At 47.5% G+C, this 16,497-nt stretch overlaps 1 protein-coding gene across 3 annotated transcripts in view; it reads left to right on the forward strand.

Annotated features, from left to right (window-relative positions):
- Positions 1-16,497, forward strand: part of LOC136621574 (complement factor H-like) — a 1,208,893-nt gene that overhangs the window by 803,920 nt on the left and 388,476 nt on the right. For 2 of the 3 annotated variants that reach the window (XM_066597135.1, XM_066597136.1), the window contains exon 2: positions 15,297-15,479. The exons of the other annotated variant lie outside the window; for it this stretch is intronic. In XM_066597135.1, coding sequence (XP_066453232.1) covers positions 15,297-15,479 — 183 coding nt within the window. The remainder of the gene's footprint in view (positions 1-15,296; positions 15,480-16,497) is intronic. 3 annotated transcript variants of the gene reach the window in all.

Here is a 16,497-nt window from a genome sequence, read left to right on the forward strand (position 1 = left end):
GTCCTATCCAGACTGCAAGCAACCATCACCTTCACTGAAGATGGGAAAATCACGGTTTTCTCCCCACTGTTCTCTGAAGACGACATGATGCTGTACTCCCTGCATATGCTCATGACCTTCCACGTCAGGCATCCCGCTGAAAACCCTGAAAAGAATACCTGAACACTTGTGGTCAACTGGCTTAGAAGACAACGGCCACCTCAAGGTGCCACCTGTAACGGTTACCCTGAAGCCAGGAGCACCGCTTCCCCAAAAACCACAGTATCCTCTCAAGATAGCAGTGGCAGAAGTGATCGCAGGACAAGTCAAGGCCTTGCTCCAGAATGGGGCTCTCATCCCCTGCGAGACACTCTGCAACACACCCCTCTCTCCTGTAAAGAAGAAAACCCAGAAAGGGCAACCAGACAAGTACAGAATGGTCCAGGATCTCAGAGCTGTCAACAGAGCCACCATCTTGGACATGCCTATCGTGCCGAATCCCCACACCTTGCTGTCTGGAATCCCACCCTCAGTTATGTACTTTACAGTGGTGGACCTTGCGAACGCCTTCTTCCGTGTCCCACTCCACCCGTCCTGTCAATACCTTTGTCTTCACTCATGATGGCCGACAATACACTTGGACAGTGATCCCACAGGGAGTACAGAACTCTCCAAGTCAATTTGCCAAAGCCATTGCCCTCATTCTGAATACTTAGCAGCTGGAGAACCCAAATGTTGTCCTCCTTCAGTATGTGAATGACAACCTCCCCATGGCAGAAACGACATTTGAGAGTTTCCTCTGCTTCCTCGACAGTCAGGGGTGGAAAGCCTCAAAACCCAAGCTCCAGTGATGCGCAACATCGGTTGTGTTCTTAGGACACTGCATTTCGAAGGGTACAAGACACCTCACCCAAGTCCGAGTTACTGCCATACAGCAGATCCCATTACCTCAAGAACCAAAGGCACTTCATGCCTTCCTTGGACTCTTCTCCTACTACAGAGCATGGATCCCAGAAGCCTCTCTACTAATGCAACTTTTGTACGAGGTTTCAGTCTTTCACCGGAAGTGCTATCCAGCTTTACCCTGCTCAAGCAGGCCATTTCCTCTGCCCCAGCGCTGGGCTTACCGGACTACGACAAGACCTTCATGCTCTTCGTGTAGGAAAGACAAGGACACGCCACTGGGGTCCTTATCCAGTCTCATGGCAACAGACTCAGGCCCATCGGATACTTCTCTTCTCAACTGGACCCAATCGCTAGAGGTGGCTCCTCCTGCCTGCAGGCAGTCTTTGCAGCCCAAGTTCTCCTGGACAGAACCTCTGACTTGATGCTTGGGCACTCACTGATGCTTCTTGCCTCTCATGACATTGTTGCTATCCTGAACCAAACCCAACCCAAGCACCTTTCAGTGGCCAGACACCTCCGCCTTCAGTGCTCTCTCCTAATCCCGGATGTCACCCTGCAGAGATGCACCATCCTGAACCTTTCCACCCTCCTCCCAATTCCCGAGGGGGGAACAGATCCCCTAAATCCTGATGAATATGACTGTTTTGAGGTGATGAAACAAGAAACTTCACATCTACCCACTGTGTTTGACACGCCACTGGAGAACCCAGACCTCACAATTTTTGTTGATGGCACCAGATATGCTGACAACCAAGGCAGGTTCCACAGCTCCAGCTCCAGTCTGATGTACTGACTAAATATGTGACGTCCCTGGTACAGGAACTAACCAAAGTACATGCCCAGGTGTTTTCTTCTATTCCAGATCCAGAGGCCAACACTGGGACCCATGATCTACTCCCTGGGGACTGGGTCTATGTGAAGAGATTTGTGAGAAAACACTCCCTTGAATCTAAATACGACGGTCTCTACCAGGTGCTACTGACCACAGCCACGTCAGTGAAACTAAGCGGAAAGAGCTCCTGGATCCATGCCTCCCATTGCAAGATCTACTCCCCGGGGACTGGGTCTATGTGAAGAGATTTGTGAGAAAACACTCCCTTGAACCTAAGTACAATGGTCCCTACCAGGTGCTACTGACCACAGCCACGTCAGTGAAACTAGACGGAAAGAGCTCCTGGATCCATGCCTCCCATTGCAAGAAGGCTCCGTCTCCTGAGTAGCAGACATAATTATGCTATATATCCTTCTACTACCGTGGCTGTTTAGGGAGGGGGCGGATCTCATGTAGCTATCACAAGAGAAAAGGATGGGAACTGGAACCCCTGGTCAATTGCATACGAGGATATAGTTATGTTCTGGTACAATTCATCCAACACCCATGTAGCCACATTCTCATTTGATTATTGAGACCTAGCCCCCTGCCCTTATGCTTCGTGGCAGTGTACCGGATACGTGGGCATAATATACATATGCATCATGAATTCTTACTGGGGACAGGACTATAGCTATTGGGGATCCATGTAGTGGAACACAGGGACAGACTGGGGATGCAAACCACAGAATGCCTTAGATAAAAAAAAAACAGAAACGGGAAATCCTTAATTAGTCACATGACCCTACTCAAGACTGGCAGATGCCTCCACATTGGAAGATCCGACTTCAGCATGCCCCTCACCCTAACTATAGCAAATCTGAGCCCTGTGGATACCTGAATAGATTTGTTGGGAACCAATATAGGGGTGGGCTCAGACTATCCCCTTGGGAAATTCTAACTAGGGGACATGACAACGCCTCCGAGTGGAAACCTTCCCCCAGTCCTACACCTGTAGCCAACCCCCTTTGCCCTAAGATACAGGCTTTGAACAACATGATAGCTATTGCTGACCCTACCTTTAAGGACACCATGACGGTAGAAACCGGCTTCTCCGACCAAAACCTCTGGTTGGAGTGGATGAAGTGCGGAAGTGCTAGACCACACCTAGCTGCTGTCCCTCTGCAGATCCCTGAAGAAAGCGAGGAGTGCTTCCTTAAACTTTTCACCAACACCTCCATCAACCACACCATTTGTGAGAGATGGAAAAAAAGAGTACCCCATAATAACCAAAACTCCTGATCCAGGAGAAGGGATCACCATCTACTTTGGAAACTACACCTGTTATAAAAATAGATGGGGACCAGGGAGATTCCTAGGGAATTTCACTGATGGGTATTGCTGTACATATAGTGACAAGAGTGGGAAGGTGGTACAGAAGCAGGTCCAATCATTGGGGCACATTTATTGGCTTTGTGGGGACATGAAATTGAGAACCAGATTGGATGGGAGTTGGACAGGGGAGTGTGCCTTGGCAAAAATTCTTATGCCTTTGCATATCCTCACCAATGACCTCCCAGATGAGCCAGTAAGCAACGCCCATAGAAGAAAATGTAGTGGGCCCATGGAAAGCTTTGACCCTCATGTCTACATAGATACCATTGGTGTTCCAAGGGGGGTGCCCGACGAGTTTAAAGCCAGGGATCAGATTAAAGCAGGCTTCATGTCACTAATACCCATTATCACTGTTAACAAAAATGTAGATTGGATAAACTACATTTACTACAAACAACAAAGGTTCATGAATTACACCAAAGATGCCCTGCAGGGATTAGCAGACCAGCTAGGACCTACCTCCTCCATGACTTTCCAAAATAAAATGGCCTTAGATATGATCTTAGCAGAGAAAGGAGGAATATGTAAAATGATAGGGGAGACCTGCTGCACATACATCCCCAACAACACAGGACCAAACGGTAAAGTGACCTTAGCCATCAAAAAGCTAGAAGACCTATCAGTAGAGCTAAAGAAAAACTCAGGTATAAATGACCCATGGGACCAATACTTTAGTTGGATGAGTGGGTGGCAGAGAAGGCTGGCTCAGGTAGGGATAACCATACTTGTATTTCTGATTATCCTTGCCATCATAATCTGCTGTGTACTACCCTGCCTGAAAAAACTCTGTGAGAAAGCTGTGGACAATGCTGCGCCAACGCTGCTGAACATGGAGAGTCCAGCGGACTATGAGAAATCCTACACCCCCTAAAGACTCTTTCCCCTAAGCAATTATAATAGCTTTAAGCCCATAATGACAGCATCTGACTTCTATATGTGCAAAGCCCACGGCAGGGGGGGTCATGGGATAGCTATGACTCGTCTAACGTGTGGCACAAAAGAGTTCCAAGGCACATTGAGACAGATGAGATAGGCCCAGGATTAGGGACAGATAAAATAGTCATTTTAAGGGGGGATTGTAATGGATTGTAATAAACTAAGTAAAATGCCTATTGCAAATATGTGCTTCTGTTCTACACTTGCTAACACAGCTACTTGCTAAAGTGCTGACTAACTACTCACTCCCCCCTCCCACTGTGTAACTTACAACGTCCAAGAATGCAACCAAGATACCACAAATCATGACGTCAGCTCCTGGAGGAAGATACTCTTATAAGGCAATAACCAATCAACTACAGATTCGTACTTTGTGACGTACTAACTAGGCATACCGTCTATAAAACCTCATGCAGCTTGATTAGTAAAGGGGAAGTGTCATTCAACTGAACTGTATGTCAGCGAGTGATTCTTCATTCTAGTGTATGCACTTGCTTCTTAAATAGGAAGGGGGCAGATATTCATTAGGTACACTCAGTACCGATCCATAACAAACTCAGATGTTTGGATATACGTTCTCTGAACTCTTGACATGTTTTTCTCACATTGAATTTGGGACATAGACATTATGCCACATATATGATGCCAATGGTTCTACAAATAATGAATTGTCTGATATGGTATTTCTTGCCATCTTTATGATTGACAGAACTTGGATCTGGCAACCACTGTACAGCTTGAACAGTTACCACATGCATAACATTCCACACTCATGTCCCATAGTCAATTAACTTCACTACCACTGGTACCAGAATATCCATAAAATTGGAATCCCTGCTGTACGTGACACTAGGGTATGCTGAAATGACTGGCTCCGCATCAGAATCCTCTAGACCTGGTCAGAATAACCATTATATATTCCTACATATCTCACAATTTTCTTGGTTTGTCTCTGTTCTCTGTCTTAGCCCTATGATAGGCTCTTTTCAAACAGCTGGATGGATAATTCTTCTCTAAATATTCTACAGATGTTCTGACATTCACAGTCAAAAGATTCACTACTAGAACACTGTCTTCTTGCCCTTAACTATTGTTCACTTGGTATCCCCATTCTGAGTGAAGAGGGGTGGGGGAGGGTGCCAACTATCCCAGAAGGCTATTGGTGGTCATAGATTTTCTAAAGGGGGTAGAAAGTGATGGAAAGATCCAGAAAACTGATAGTATTGTCATATATCTCCAAGGTGAAATGCATACCAATATCATTATTGTTTATCACGCAATAAGTTCCGATAACAAGGTGCTGCTGCCATGCCATAGAATAAGTATGTCATCTATGAAGTGTCCTCAAAGAAGACACGATTAGTATACAAATCAAGGGCATCCAAAAAAACTATATTGTATTCCCACCACTCAAGAAATAAATTTGCATATGTCCCTGCACATGCCTTTCCCATGGCTATGTCACATATCTGATTAAAAGAAAGTATTCTCAAACAAAAATTAATTGTAAGGACAAAATAAAGAAAAAAAAAACACACAATCATTATGTGTAGAAAATTGTGTACCCGTAATGCTGAGGAAATGTGTGACAGCTCATAGGGCCAAGAGGTGATTGTTACGATCGTGTGGGCAAAGTAAGCATGGGGCCCACACGATCGTGACAAGGAGAGATGCATGCACATGGGTTTCTCCCAACTGACACTTTGCTACCGGGAGGTTGACCTGGCCCTACCTAAGCGGGGACATTGCCCCAATAAGGGCAGCTCAGCGGTCTTTAGATCTGGGCCCTAGCTGATCCTAGGAGCCACACACCAGAACAGGACGCATTCACATGCCACATGACAGGGACTGAACAACAGGACACACAGAGCCAGAATATACAGCATACAGCAGCCAAAATGCAACCACTAGTAACAGATGATAAGCTGAATATAAATACCAGGTATTAGTTGACATTTTGTACAAAACATGAAAGCTAGGAGGCCACTTCACGGCTCCTGGTTATACTGCTAGTCCCTACACTAACCAGGAGTCCAGCAGAACCGGACAGAGTTCACACAGAACGCTGCAACAGGACAGGACACAGATAGCAGATCACACAGCAAGTAACACAAAACTGACAGAATATAAATGTACAAACGGACATGAACCAGCAAGACACAGATCACACAGCAAACTTCAACAGACAAGGATTCATGACTGCTCACCCTGAACACCAGACAGACTGACCAGGAGCTGGGTTTATATGTGAGCACAGACCCAGGAGATTGAATAGCAGGAAGTACCACACCCAGCCAGCTCAATCAATTAATCCTGTGAGGTCTGTGCTGCTAGGAAGCTTAGAACTATAGATCCCAGCAGCACATGTAACAGTGATAGATGTTACTATATAAACTTTCAACAGGTATATTTGCTAAAAGGACACCAGATGAAACATGTATTTCATGGGTTTTGGTAATGGTATTCTTAACGTCACATAGATAGGATGCAAGAGATTCCATAATTACTTGGTTTAATGCTAGCTATGTCATTGCATACCACTCTTGTAAATGTGCCAATACTTGTATATTGGCAGAGTGTGGGGGTTGTGGTTTATCTCAGCTTTAATATGGTAAATGGGGCTGTATCTTTACAACATTAAATTTTTTTTGTCCATAAGGTCCACCAAAATACTCAAAGATTCCATATCAGAAATAGTTGATTTCACTGTAACCCATGATCTAAGGATACAGTATTAATGCAAAGCTATTTTTTGGCAAATAGATGGACATTCTTCATCCAGTCATAGTGGCTCAATGAAGGTGTTGGTGTAAATGACAGGCCTCTCGTCAGAAGTGATATTTGGGCATATGTTAAGGTTGCAAATGATAGATCCACAATCTACATCTCATTCTTAGATCTTTTTTTATTAGTTTTTACTTCTGATTTTGAGATATTTTTTCTTGATTACTAGGTTGTATTCCACTCTGGCCTAAAAAATAGGTGTTGTTAATGTAAGTGGAGTGTTACAATTATCGGAGGAGGTATGCACAGAGTGACAGAAGTTCCAGTAATGGTAATACCGGAGCCCACGTTCAAAGACGTGGATTGATTTATCCCAGATGTACTTCGCATAGAGGGTTGTTATATTCATCAGTTCTGATGGCATGGAAAATGAAGGATGTCCAGAAGAATTGGAGAAGGAAAATGAGTATGCATTTGCTGCTATAGTGCCCCATTCCGTTATATTATTGGTGGCCAGTTTTGGAGCACCAGAATGTATGGAGGCAGTTCTCATGGAGTAGGGTGTCCTAGATTTTGTGTTGTAACTTTAGTTTTTTTTCTTTTTCCTCTGCCCAAAACATACAGAAGAGTTTTCATCCATCTCAGATTTGTAAGACCAAGGGTGGGTTCACACGAGCGTGTTTTGGTGCGTACTTAGGTGCGTACATACATCTGCACCTAGGTACGAGCAAAATGCGTGAACACAGCTGCGTGCTTGTTGTCAATGGCGCAGTGGCTGCTGCCGGCGGCTCCATTGAAAACAATGCTTTGTCGGCCCTCTGCATTCTTTTTCAGGGAAAGGCTTTACATATAAGCCCTTCCCTGAAAAAGAAAGAATTTAGTGTTAAAAAAAAAAAAAAAAATTGCAGGCATTCTCTTATGAAGCCCTTCCCTGAAAAGCCACTGGCAGCTGCTCGGGCTCAGCGTTGACTTCTGCCGCTGTCCCCGGCTCCATTGAAAACAATGCGTACATTCCCTATGGTGCATGCATGTACTATCTTTGCAGGCATGCACCTGTAAAACACGGACATGTGCACACACCATAGGGAATGCATTGTTGTAATTACAAGCGTGTTTTTGTGTGTGCGTACGCACGCACCAAAACACTCTCTTATGAACCCATCTAGAGATGAGCGAGCACCAAAATGCTCGGGCGCTCGTTACTCGGGACGAAATTATCGCGATGTTTGTTTCCAGTAACGAACCCCATTGAAGTCAATGGGCGACCCGAGCATTTTTGTATATCACCGATGCTCGCTAAGGTTTCCATTTGTGAAAATCGGGGCAATTCAAGAAAGTGATGGGAACGACACAGCAATGGATAGGGCAGGCGAGGGGCAACATGTTGGGCTGCATCTCAAGTTCCCAGGTCCCACTATTAAGCCACAATAGCGGCAAGAGTGGGCCCCCCCCCCAACAACTTTTACTTCTGAAAAGCCCTCATTAGCAATGCATACCTTAGCTAAGCACCACACTACCTCCAACAAAGCACAATCACTGCCTGCATGACACTCCGCTGCCACTTCTCCTGGGTTACATGCTGCCCAACCCCCCCCCCCCTACACGACCCAGTGTCCACAGCGCACACCAAATTGTCCCCGCGCAGCCTTCAGCTGCCCTCATGCCACGCCACACTCATGTCTATTTATAAGTGCGTCTGCCATGAGGAGGAACCGCAGGCACACACTGCAGAGGGTTGACACGGGTAGGCAGCGACCCTCTTTAAAAGGGGCGGGGCGATAGCCCACAATGCTGTACAGAAGCAATGAGAAATATAATCCTGTGCCACCGCCATCAGGAGCTGCACACGTGGGCATAGCAATGGGGAACCTATGTGCCACACAGTATTCATTATGTCAAGGTGTCTGCATGCCCCAGTCAGACTGCGTTTTTTTTATAAATAGTCACAGGCAGGTACAACTCCGCAATTGGAATTCCGTGTGCACCCACAGCATGGGTGCTTCCCTGGAACCCACCGGCTGTACATTAATGTATCCCATTGCAGTGCCCATCACAGCTGAGGTAATGTCATGTTTAATGCAAGTGGGCTTTGGCCCACACTGCATGCCCCAGTCAGACTGGGGTTCTTTAGAAGTGGATACATGCAGTTACAACTCCGTGTGGACCCACGGCATGGGTGGCTCCCTGGAACCCACCGGCAGTACATAAATATATCCCATTGCAGTGCCCAACACAGCTGATGTAACGTCAGCTTTAATGCAGGTGGGCTAAAAATTAATTGGATTACACTGTAGGCGAGGGCCCCCAAAAATTGGTGTACCAACAGTACTAATGTACCTCAGAAAAATTGCCCATGCCCAACCAAGAGGGCAGGTGAAACCCATTAATCGCTTTGGTTAATGTGGCTTAATTTGTAACTAGGCCTGGAGGCAGCCCAGTTAACATAAAAATTGGTTCAGGTGAAAGTTTCAACGCTTTAATGAGCATTGAAACGTATAAAAATTGTGTACAAAAATTATATAACTGAGCCTTGTGGGCCTAAGAGAAATTGCCCGTTCGGCGTGATTACGTGAGGTTTCAGGAGGAGGAGCAGGAGGAGGAGGAGGAGGAATATTATACACAGATTGATGAAGCAAAAATGTCCCCGTTTTTGATGGTGATAGAGAACGATGCTTCCATCCGCGGGTGCAGCCTACGTATTGCTTAGGTATCGCTGCTGTCCGCTGGTGAAGAAGAGAAGTCTGGGGAAATCCAGGCTTTGTTCATCTTGATGAGTGTAAGCCTGTCGGCACTGTCGGTTGACAGGCGGGTACGCTTATCCGTGATGATTCCCCCAGCCGCACTAAACACCCTCTCTGACAAGACGCTAGCCACAGGACAAGCAAGCACCTCCAGGGCATACAGCGCGAGTTCAGGCCACGTGTCCAGCTTCGACACCCAGTAGTTGTAGGGGGCAGAGGCGTCACCGAGGACGGTCGTGCGATCGGCTACGTACTCCCTCACCATCCTTTTACAGTGCTTCCGCCGACTCTGCCTTGACTGGGGAGCGGTGACACAGTCTTGCTGGGGAGCCAGAAAGCTGTCAAAGGCCTTAGAGAGTGTTCCCCTGTCTGTGCTGTACATGCTGCCTGATCTCCGCGCCTCCCCTGCTACCTGGCCCTCGGAACTGCGCCTTCTGCCACTAGCACTGTCGGATGGGAATTTTACCATCAGCTTGTCTGCCAGGGTCCTGTGGTATAGCATCATTCTGGAACCCCTTTCCTCTTCGGGAATGAGAGTGGAAAGGTTCTCCTTATACCGTGGGTCGAGCAGTGTGTACACCCAGTAATCCGTAGCGGCCAGAATGCGTGTAACGCGAGGGTCACGAGAAAGGCATCCTAACATGAAGTCAGCCATGTGTGCCAGGCTACCTGTACGCAACACATGGCTGTCCTCACTAGGAAGATCACTTTCAGGATCCTCCTCCTCCTCCTCCTCCTCTGGCCATACACGCTGAAAGGATGACAGGCAAGAAGCATGTGTACCCTCAGCAGTGGGCCAAGCTGTCTCTTCCCCCTCCTCCTCATGCTCCTCCCCCTCCTCCTCCTCAGCGCGCTGAGATATAGACATGAGGGTGCTCTGACTATCCAGCGACATACTGTCTTCCCACGCCTCCGTTTCTGAGTGCAAAGCGTCTGCCTTTATGCTTTGCAAGGAACTTCTCAAGAGGCATAGCAGAGGTATAGTGACGCTAATGATTGCAGCATCCCCGCTCACCATCTGGGTAGACTCCTCAAAGTTTCCAAGGACCTGGCAGATGGCTGCCAACCAGGCCCACTCTTCTGTAAAGAATTGAGGAGGCTGACTCCCACTACGCTGCCATGTTGGAGTTAGTATTCCACAATAGCTCTACGCTGCTCATAGAGCCTAGCCAACATGTGGAGCGTAGAGTTCCACCATGTGGGCACGTCGCACAGCAATCGGTGCACTGGCAGATTAAACCGATGTTGCAGGGTCCGCAGGGTGGCAGCGTTCGTCTTGGAGTTGCGGAAATGTGCGCTGACCCGGCGCACCTTTCCGAGCAGGTATGACAAGTGTGGGTAGCTTTTCAGAAAGCGCTGAACTACCAAATTAAAGACATGGGCCAGGCATGGCACGTGCGTGAGGCTGCCGAGCTGCAGAGCCTCCACCAGATTACGTCCGTTGTCACACACGACCATGCCTGGTTGGAGGCTCAGCGGCGAAAGCCAGCGGTCGGTCTGCTCTGTCAGACCCTGCAGCAGTTCGTGGGCCGTGTGCCTCTTCTCTCCTAAGCTGAGTAGTTTCAGCACGGCCTGCTGACGCTTGCCCACCTCTGTGCTGCCGTGCCGCGCAACACCGACTGCTGGCGACGTGCTGCTGCTGACACATCTTGATTGCGAGACAGAGGTTGCGTAGGAGGAGGAGGAGGAGGGTGGTTTAGTGGAGGAAGCATACACCGCCGAACATACCACCACCGAGCTGGGGCCCGCAATTCTGGGGGTGGGTAGGACGTGAGCGGTTCCAGGCTCTGACTCTGTCCCAGCCTCCACTAAATTCACCCAATGTGCCGTCAGGGAGATATAGTGGCCCTGCCCGCCTGTGCTTGTCCACGTGTCCGTTGTTAAGTGGACCTTGGCAGTAACCGCGTTGGTGAGGACGCGTACAATGTTGCGGGAGACGTGGTCGTGCAGGCCTGGGACGGCACATCGGGAAAAGTAGTGGCGACTGGGAACCGAGTAGCGCGGGGCCGCCGTCGCATCATGCTTTTGAAAGCCTCCGTTTCCACAAGCCTATACGGCAGCATCTCCAGGCTGATCAATTTGGCAATGTGCACGTTTAACGCTTGAGCGTGCGGGTGCGTGGCGGCGTACTTGCGCTTGCGCTCAAACAGTGGCGCTAGCGATGTCTGGACGCTGCGCTGAGAGACATTGCTGGATGGGGCCGAGGACAGCGGAGGTGAGGGTGTGGGTGCAGGCCAGGAGACGGTAGTGCCTGTGTCCTCAGAGGGGGGTTGGATCTCAGTGGCAGGTTGGGGCACAGGGGGAGAGGCAGTGGTGCAAACCGGAGGTGGTGAACGGCCTTCGTCCCACCTTGTGGGGTGCTTGGCCATCATATGCCTGCGCATGCTGGTGGTGGTGCCTCCCCAGCTGATCTTGGCGCGACAAAGGTTGCACACCACTGTTCGTCGGTCGTCAGGCGTCTCTGTGAAAAACTGCCACACCGTAGAGCACCTTGACCTCTGCAGGGTGGCATGGCGCGAGGGGGCGCTTTGGGAAACAGTTGGTGGATTATTCGGTCTGGCCCTGCCTCTACCCCTGGCCACCGCACTGGCTCGGCCTGTGCCCACACCCTGACTTGGGCGTCCGCGTCCTCGCCCGCGTCCACGTCCTCTAGGCCTACCCCTACCCCTCAGCATGGTGCATTACCAGTAGTGCAGAAACAGAACGCTGTAATTAAATGTGCCACTTATTGGCCTGTGGTTGGAGGCTGACTTCGCTTACGGAACGCCAGGAAATAATTTTGCGCAAGCCTGCTGTAACAATTAGCTGGCTGCGTATGAATTAGGAGGACAACTACACCCAGCACAGACCCACTATTTTTCCCCAAATGTTTTTGGAAAGGCCCACTGCCTATATACACTGTATATGTCTTCTGTCCCTGCGTCACCACTACTGGCCCTGGAGTATGTAAAATAACTGCAGACTGTTGCACTGTGGACTGGAATACAGCGGTGATGTAACAGCCAACACAGAGCCAGGAAATAATTTTGCGCAAGCCTGCTGTAACACTTAGCTGGCTGCGTATGAATAAGGAGGACAACTACACCCAGCACAGACCCAGTACACAGAGGACAGTCACAGGCAGCCCAAATAGATTTTTTTCCCCAAATGTTTTTGGAAAGGCCCACTGCCTATATACACGGTATATGTCTTCTGTCCCTGCGTCACCACTACTGGCCCTGGAGTATGTAAAATAACTGCAGACTGCTGCACTGTGGACTGGAATACAGCGGTGATTTAACAGCCAACACAGAGCCAGGAAATAATTTTGTGCAAGCCTGCTGTAACACTTAGCTGGCTGCGTATGAATTAGGAGGACAACTACACCCAGCACAGACCCAGTACACAGAGGACAGTCACAGGCAGCCCAAATAGATTTTTTTCCCCAAATGTTTTTGGAAAGGCCCACTGCCTATATACACTGTATATGTCTTCTGTCCCTGCGTCACCACTACTGGCCCTGGAGTATGTAAAATAACTGCAGACACGCTGCACTGTGGACTGGAATACAGCGGTGATTTAACAGCCAACACAGAGCCAGGAAATAATTTTGTGCAAGCCTGCTGTAACACTTAGCTGGCTGCGTATGAATTAGGAGGACAACTACACCCAGCACAGACCCAGTACACAGAGGACAGTCACAGGCAGCCCAAATAGATTTTTTTCCCCAAATGTTTTTGCAAAGGCCCACTGCCTATATTCAATAAATATATGTCTGCTGTCCCTGCCTCACAATATATGTCTTCTGTCCCTACCACACAATATATGTCTTCTGTCCCTGCCTCACAATATATGTCTTCTGTCCCTGCCTCACCACTACTGGCCCTGCACTATGTATAATTACTGCAGGGCGCAATGCTCTGCACGGCCGATATACAAAATAAAAAAAAATGTGCAAAAAGCAGCCTCCACAGTACTGCACACGGTTAGATGTGGCCCTAAGAAGGACCGTTGGGGTTCTTGAAGCCAAAAATACTCCTAACACTCTCCCTATAGCAGCTCCGGCACCAACAGCACTTTCCCTCCTCTATGTCAGAACAAATCTGTGGCGAGCCGCGGGAGGGGCCGATTTTTATACTCGGGTGACACCTGATCTCGCCAGCCACTCACTGCAGGGGGGTGGTATAGGGCTTGAACGTCGCAGGGGGAAGTCGTAATGCCTTCCCTGTCTTTCTACTGGCCAGAAAAGCGCGCTAACGTCTGAGATGAAAGTGAAAGTAAATTGAACATCGCGTGGTACTCGTCACGAGTAACGAGCATCTCGAACACGCTAATACTCGAACGAGTATCAAGCTCGGACGAGTACGTTCGCTCAACTCTAAACCCATCCTTAGACAGGTTGGTTTGCTTGACTACCAGAGTTGTACTGGTATTTTTCCTGTTATAAATTAGGCCTTCCTTCTGTGGCTATCTCCTTGAATGATTTTTCTTTGCATGTACCAATGATCATGGTGAAAAAATTGACTGCATATCCTATTTTTGTCTATTTTCCGGGGCAAAAATAGGACATGCAATGTGCATTGCTCATGGACATAGGACAGCACAGAGACAAGTGTCCATGTGCTGTTAGATGCGAGTTACACCCAAGTTTCTTGGGTGTGTGAGTTCAGCTGTAAGGGGGTAGCCCTGAACAGCACTCCCCCATACATAGCAGCAGCATCTTTGTGTAGCCCCGCCCCCTCACGGTCTGAGATGCCACTGGGAGAGCGAAGATAGTGAGGCCTGCTGGAGAGAGCACTGGGAAGTGCAATGTGTGTCCCTTCTCTGCCAGCCAAGAATCAGAGCCATGGAGGAGAAGAGAAGTAGCACACAGCACCATAATATTGAAGCTTCTATGAGTCTGAAGGAGAGGGCTCAGGTCCTATCAGTGCTAATCACATTACTGCTATGTAGATCTGGCCCCACTGAAACGGTTATTGGAGGGTTGAAACCCGCCCCTCCCCAATAAGCTCAGGAAAGTGTGGAGCCACAGGTGCCCACTATAACTAATAAGGAGCTGCGTCACAGCTCCAGACTCAGGGCAGACAGTAGATGACGGGACACAGATGTGGCAGAGCTGAGCATCGTGGTAGCAGCCATTGCAAAGGGGTTGCACGGTGGACAGTTACCCCATGCTGGGGTGAACAGGTCCACAGTGCATGGGAGGAGAGGGAGTCTCCCTCCCCGTAGTGCCGGAGAACACAGAGAAGTGGAAGCGAGTGTCTGAAGACGTATCATACAAGAATGAGTGGTTTATGGTTCCAGAGACAATGTTATATAAAATCACTGGCCAGGGTGGGGTAAATGGACTCATGGGACTATGATAATAGCACCATAGTTTAGGTTAGAGCACGGCTTTGCAAGGTTTAATGGTCCATATGACGTGTTATGTAAAGTATAATGCATAAACTTTAGAATGTAAAGTGTTAATGTGTGTTTATGACAGTACTCAGGATGTGTAATGGCACAGTGAGGCACATGACAGAGCAGCAGTATGGATCAGAGTAATGTATTTTGAGTAATGTAATGTGGAGTATTGAACCGCCAGCATAATGTGTGACGACCTCTGGAAATAATAGTGACATCTATGACGTGTATTGCATTCTGTGAGTAAGGACGCTGCTCCTAGGGGGGATTTGAGTTCAAGGCATGAAGTTATATAGCATTATTGACTCACTGCTGAAAAGTTAGGAAATTCTTTCTTAGTTTCTTAATGAAGTAGATTTTTCTTAGCCTCCTAATGATACAGAGAAGACTTTATTTGATATCTATTTCTCTCATTGTAGATCGCTGTCCAAAGCCTGAGGGAATTGAAGGAGTTCAATTACAAGGTGAATGGAATGAAGAAACCTACCCACCTGGCAAGGTGGCAAATTTTGCCTGCCTCCCAGGTTACACCCAGGATGGACCTATTAAAATGGCATGTGTTGAAGGCACTTGGTGGCCTATTGCGAAAAGTGAATGCAAAGGTAATTCAAAGCTAAACTTTTTTTTTTTTCCTTTCAATAATTTTTATTAGAGTTGTAGTTTTAGATTACAATACAGCATTAGGTAAATGATCTTGAACATCAACATTGCATATTATAAGTTACAGTCAAGTATATACCTTGTTTACACCGACTATGTTTGTTGACCTAAGCTTATACATTGGTATACATATTTGTTTCTCATTTAATAGTAAGTTGCATCGCAATGTTATATCCTTGCGGTAATGGGGTTAACTATACAGTGGTATGCATCTTGAGTCCATTGTACAGCAAATTTAGTGGTTGTTTACTGTGGTCTCTATTCCTCCCCTTGGTAGGATTATCAGTCGCACACCACATTTTGGTATTGTGTAGTCTTTGTATGGTGCCCTCTATTAATTATTTATAAATGCTGTAACAGGTTTTAATTTGAAATGTTTTTTTCTATATAGAGTGATTTCTGTTATCACAAGGGGTAAAGTAGGGAATGGTAACATAAAAGGGTAAACAAACAACAGATAACCTGGCATCTTTGTAGAAATTGAGCTTATTCGTTTATATATTTTTCCCAGAGTTCCAGCGCCTCCTTAAATTGACTTCTAGAATTATCACGAAAGGCCAACCATTTCTCATATGTATGTTGTTCTGTCATACGGACCTTGAACTCCCCTAATTCCGGGGGGGATGGGTTTTTCCAGTATTTTGCGATTAATGATTTTGCCGTCATTAATGAATGGGCTCTTAACATCTGTATAATATAAAGAAAACCAGCGATTTTGAGCATATTGCCTGGTCTACGGCCAGCATGGTATAGGAGCTGAACAGATTGATGTATAGTTTTGCGGAAGAAGAATCGTTATTGCTAGCAGTGTCAGACTGGGGTACCAAGGGCTTCCCAGTAGAACTGACTCTGGAAGCCCACTTTATAACCACATGCAAATATTTATCTTTAGGCCTTGTGCACACAACATTATGCCATACTGCATTATGCACTGTACTTGCAAGTCCTAATGCCCACGGC

The sequence above is a fragment of the Eleutherodactylus coqui genome, chromosome 3 (genome assembly GCF_035609145.1).
Source record: "Eleutherodactylus coqui strain aEleCoq1 chromosome 3, aEleCoq1.hap1, whole genome shotgun sequence".
In the NCBI taxonomy this organism is placed as follows: domain Eukaryota; kingdom Metazoa; phylum Chordata; class Amphibia; order Anura; family Eleutherodactylidae; genus Eleutherodactylus; species Eleutherodactylus coqui.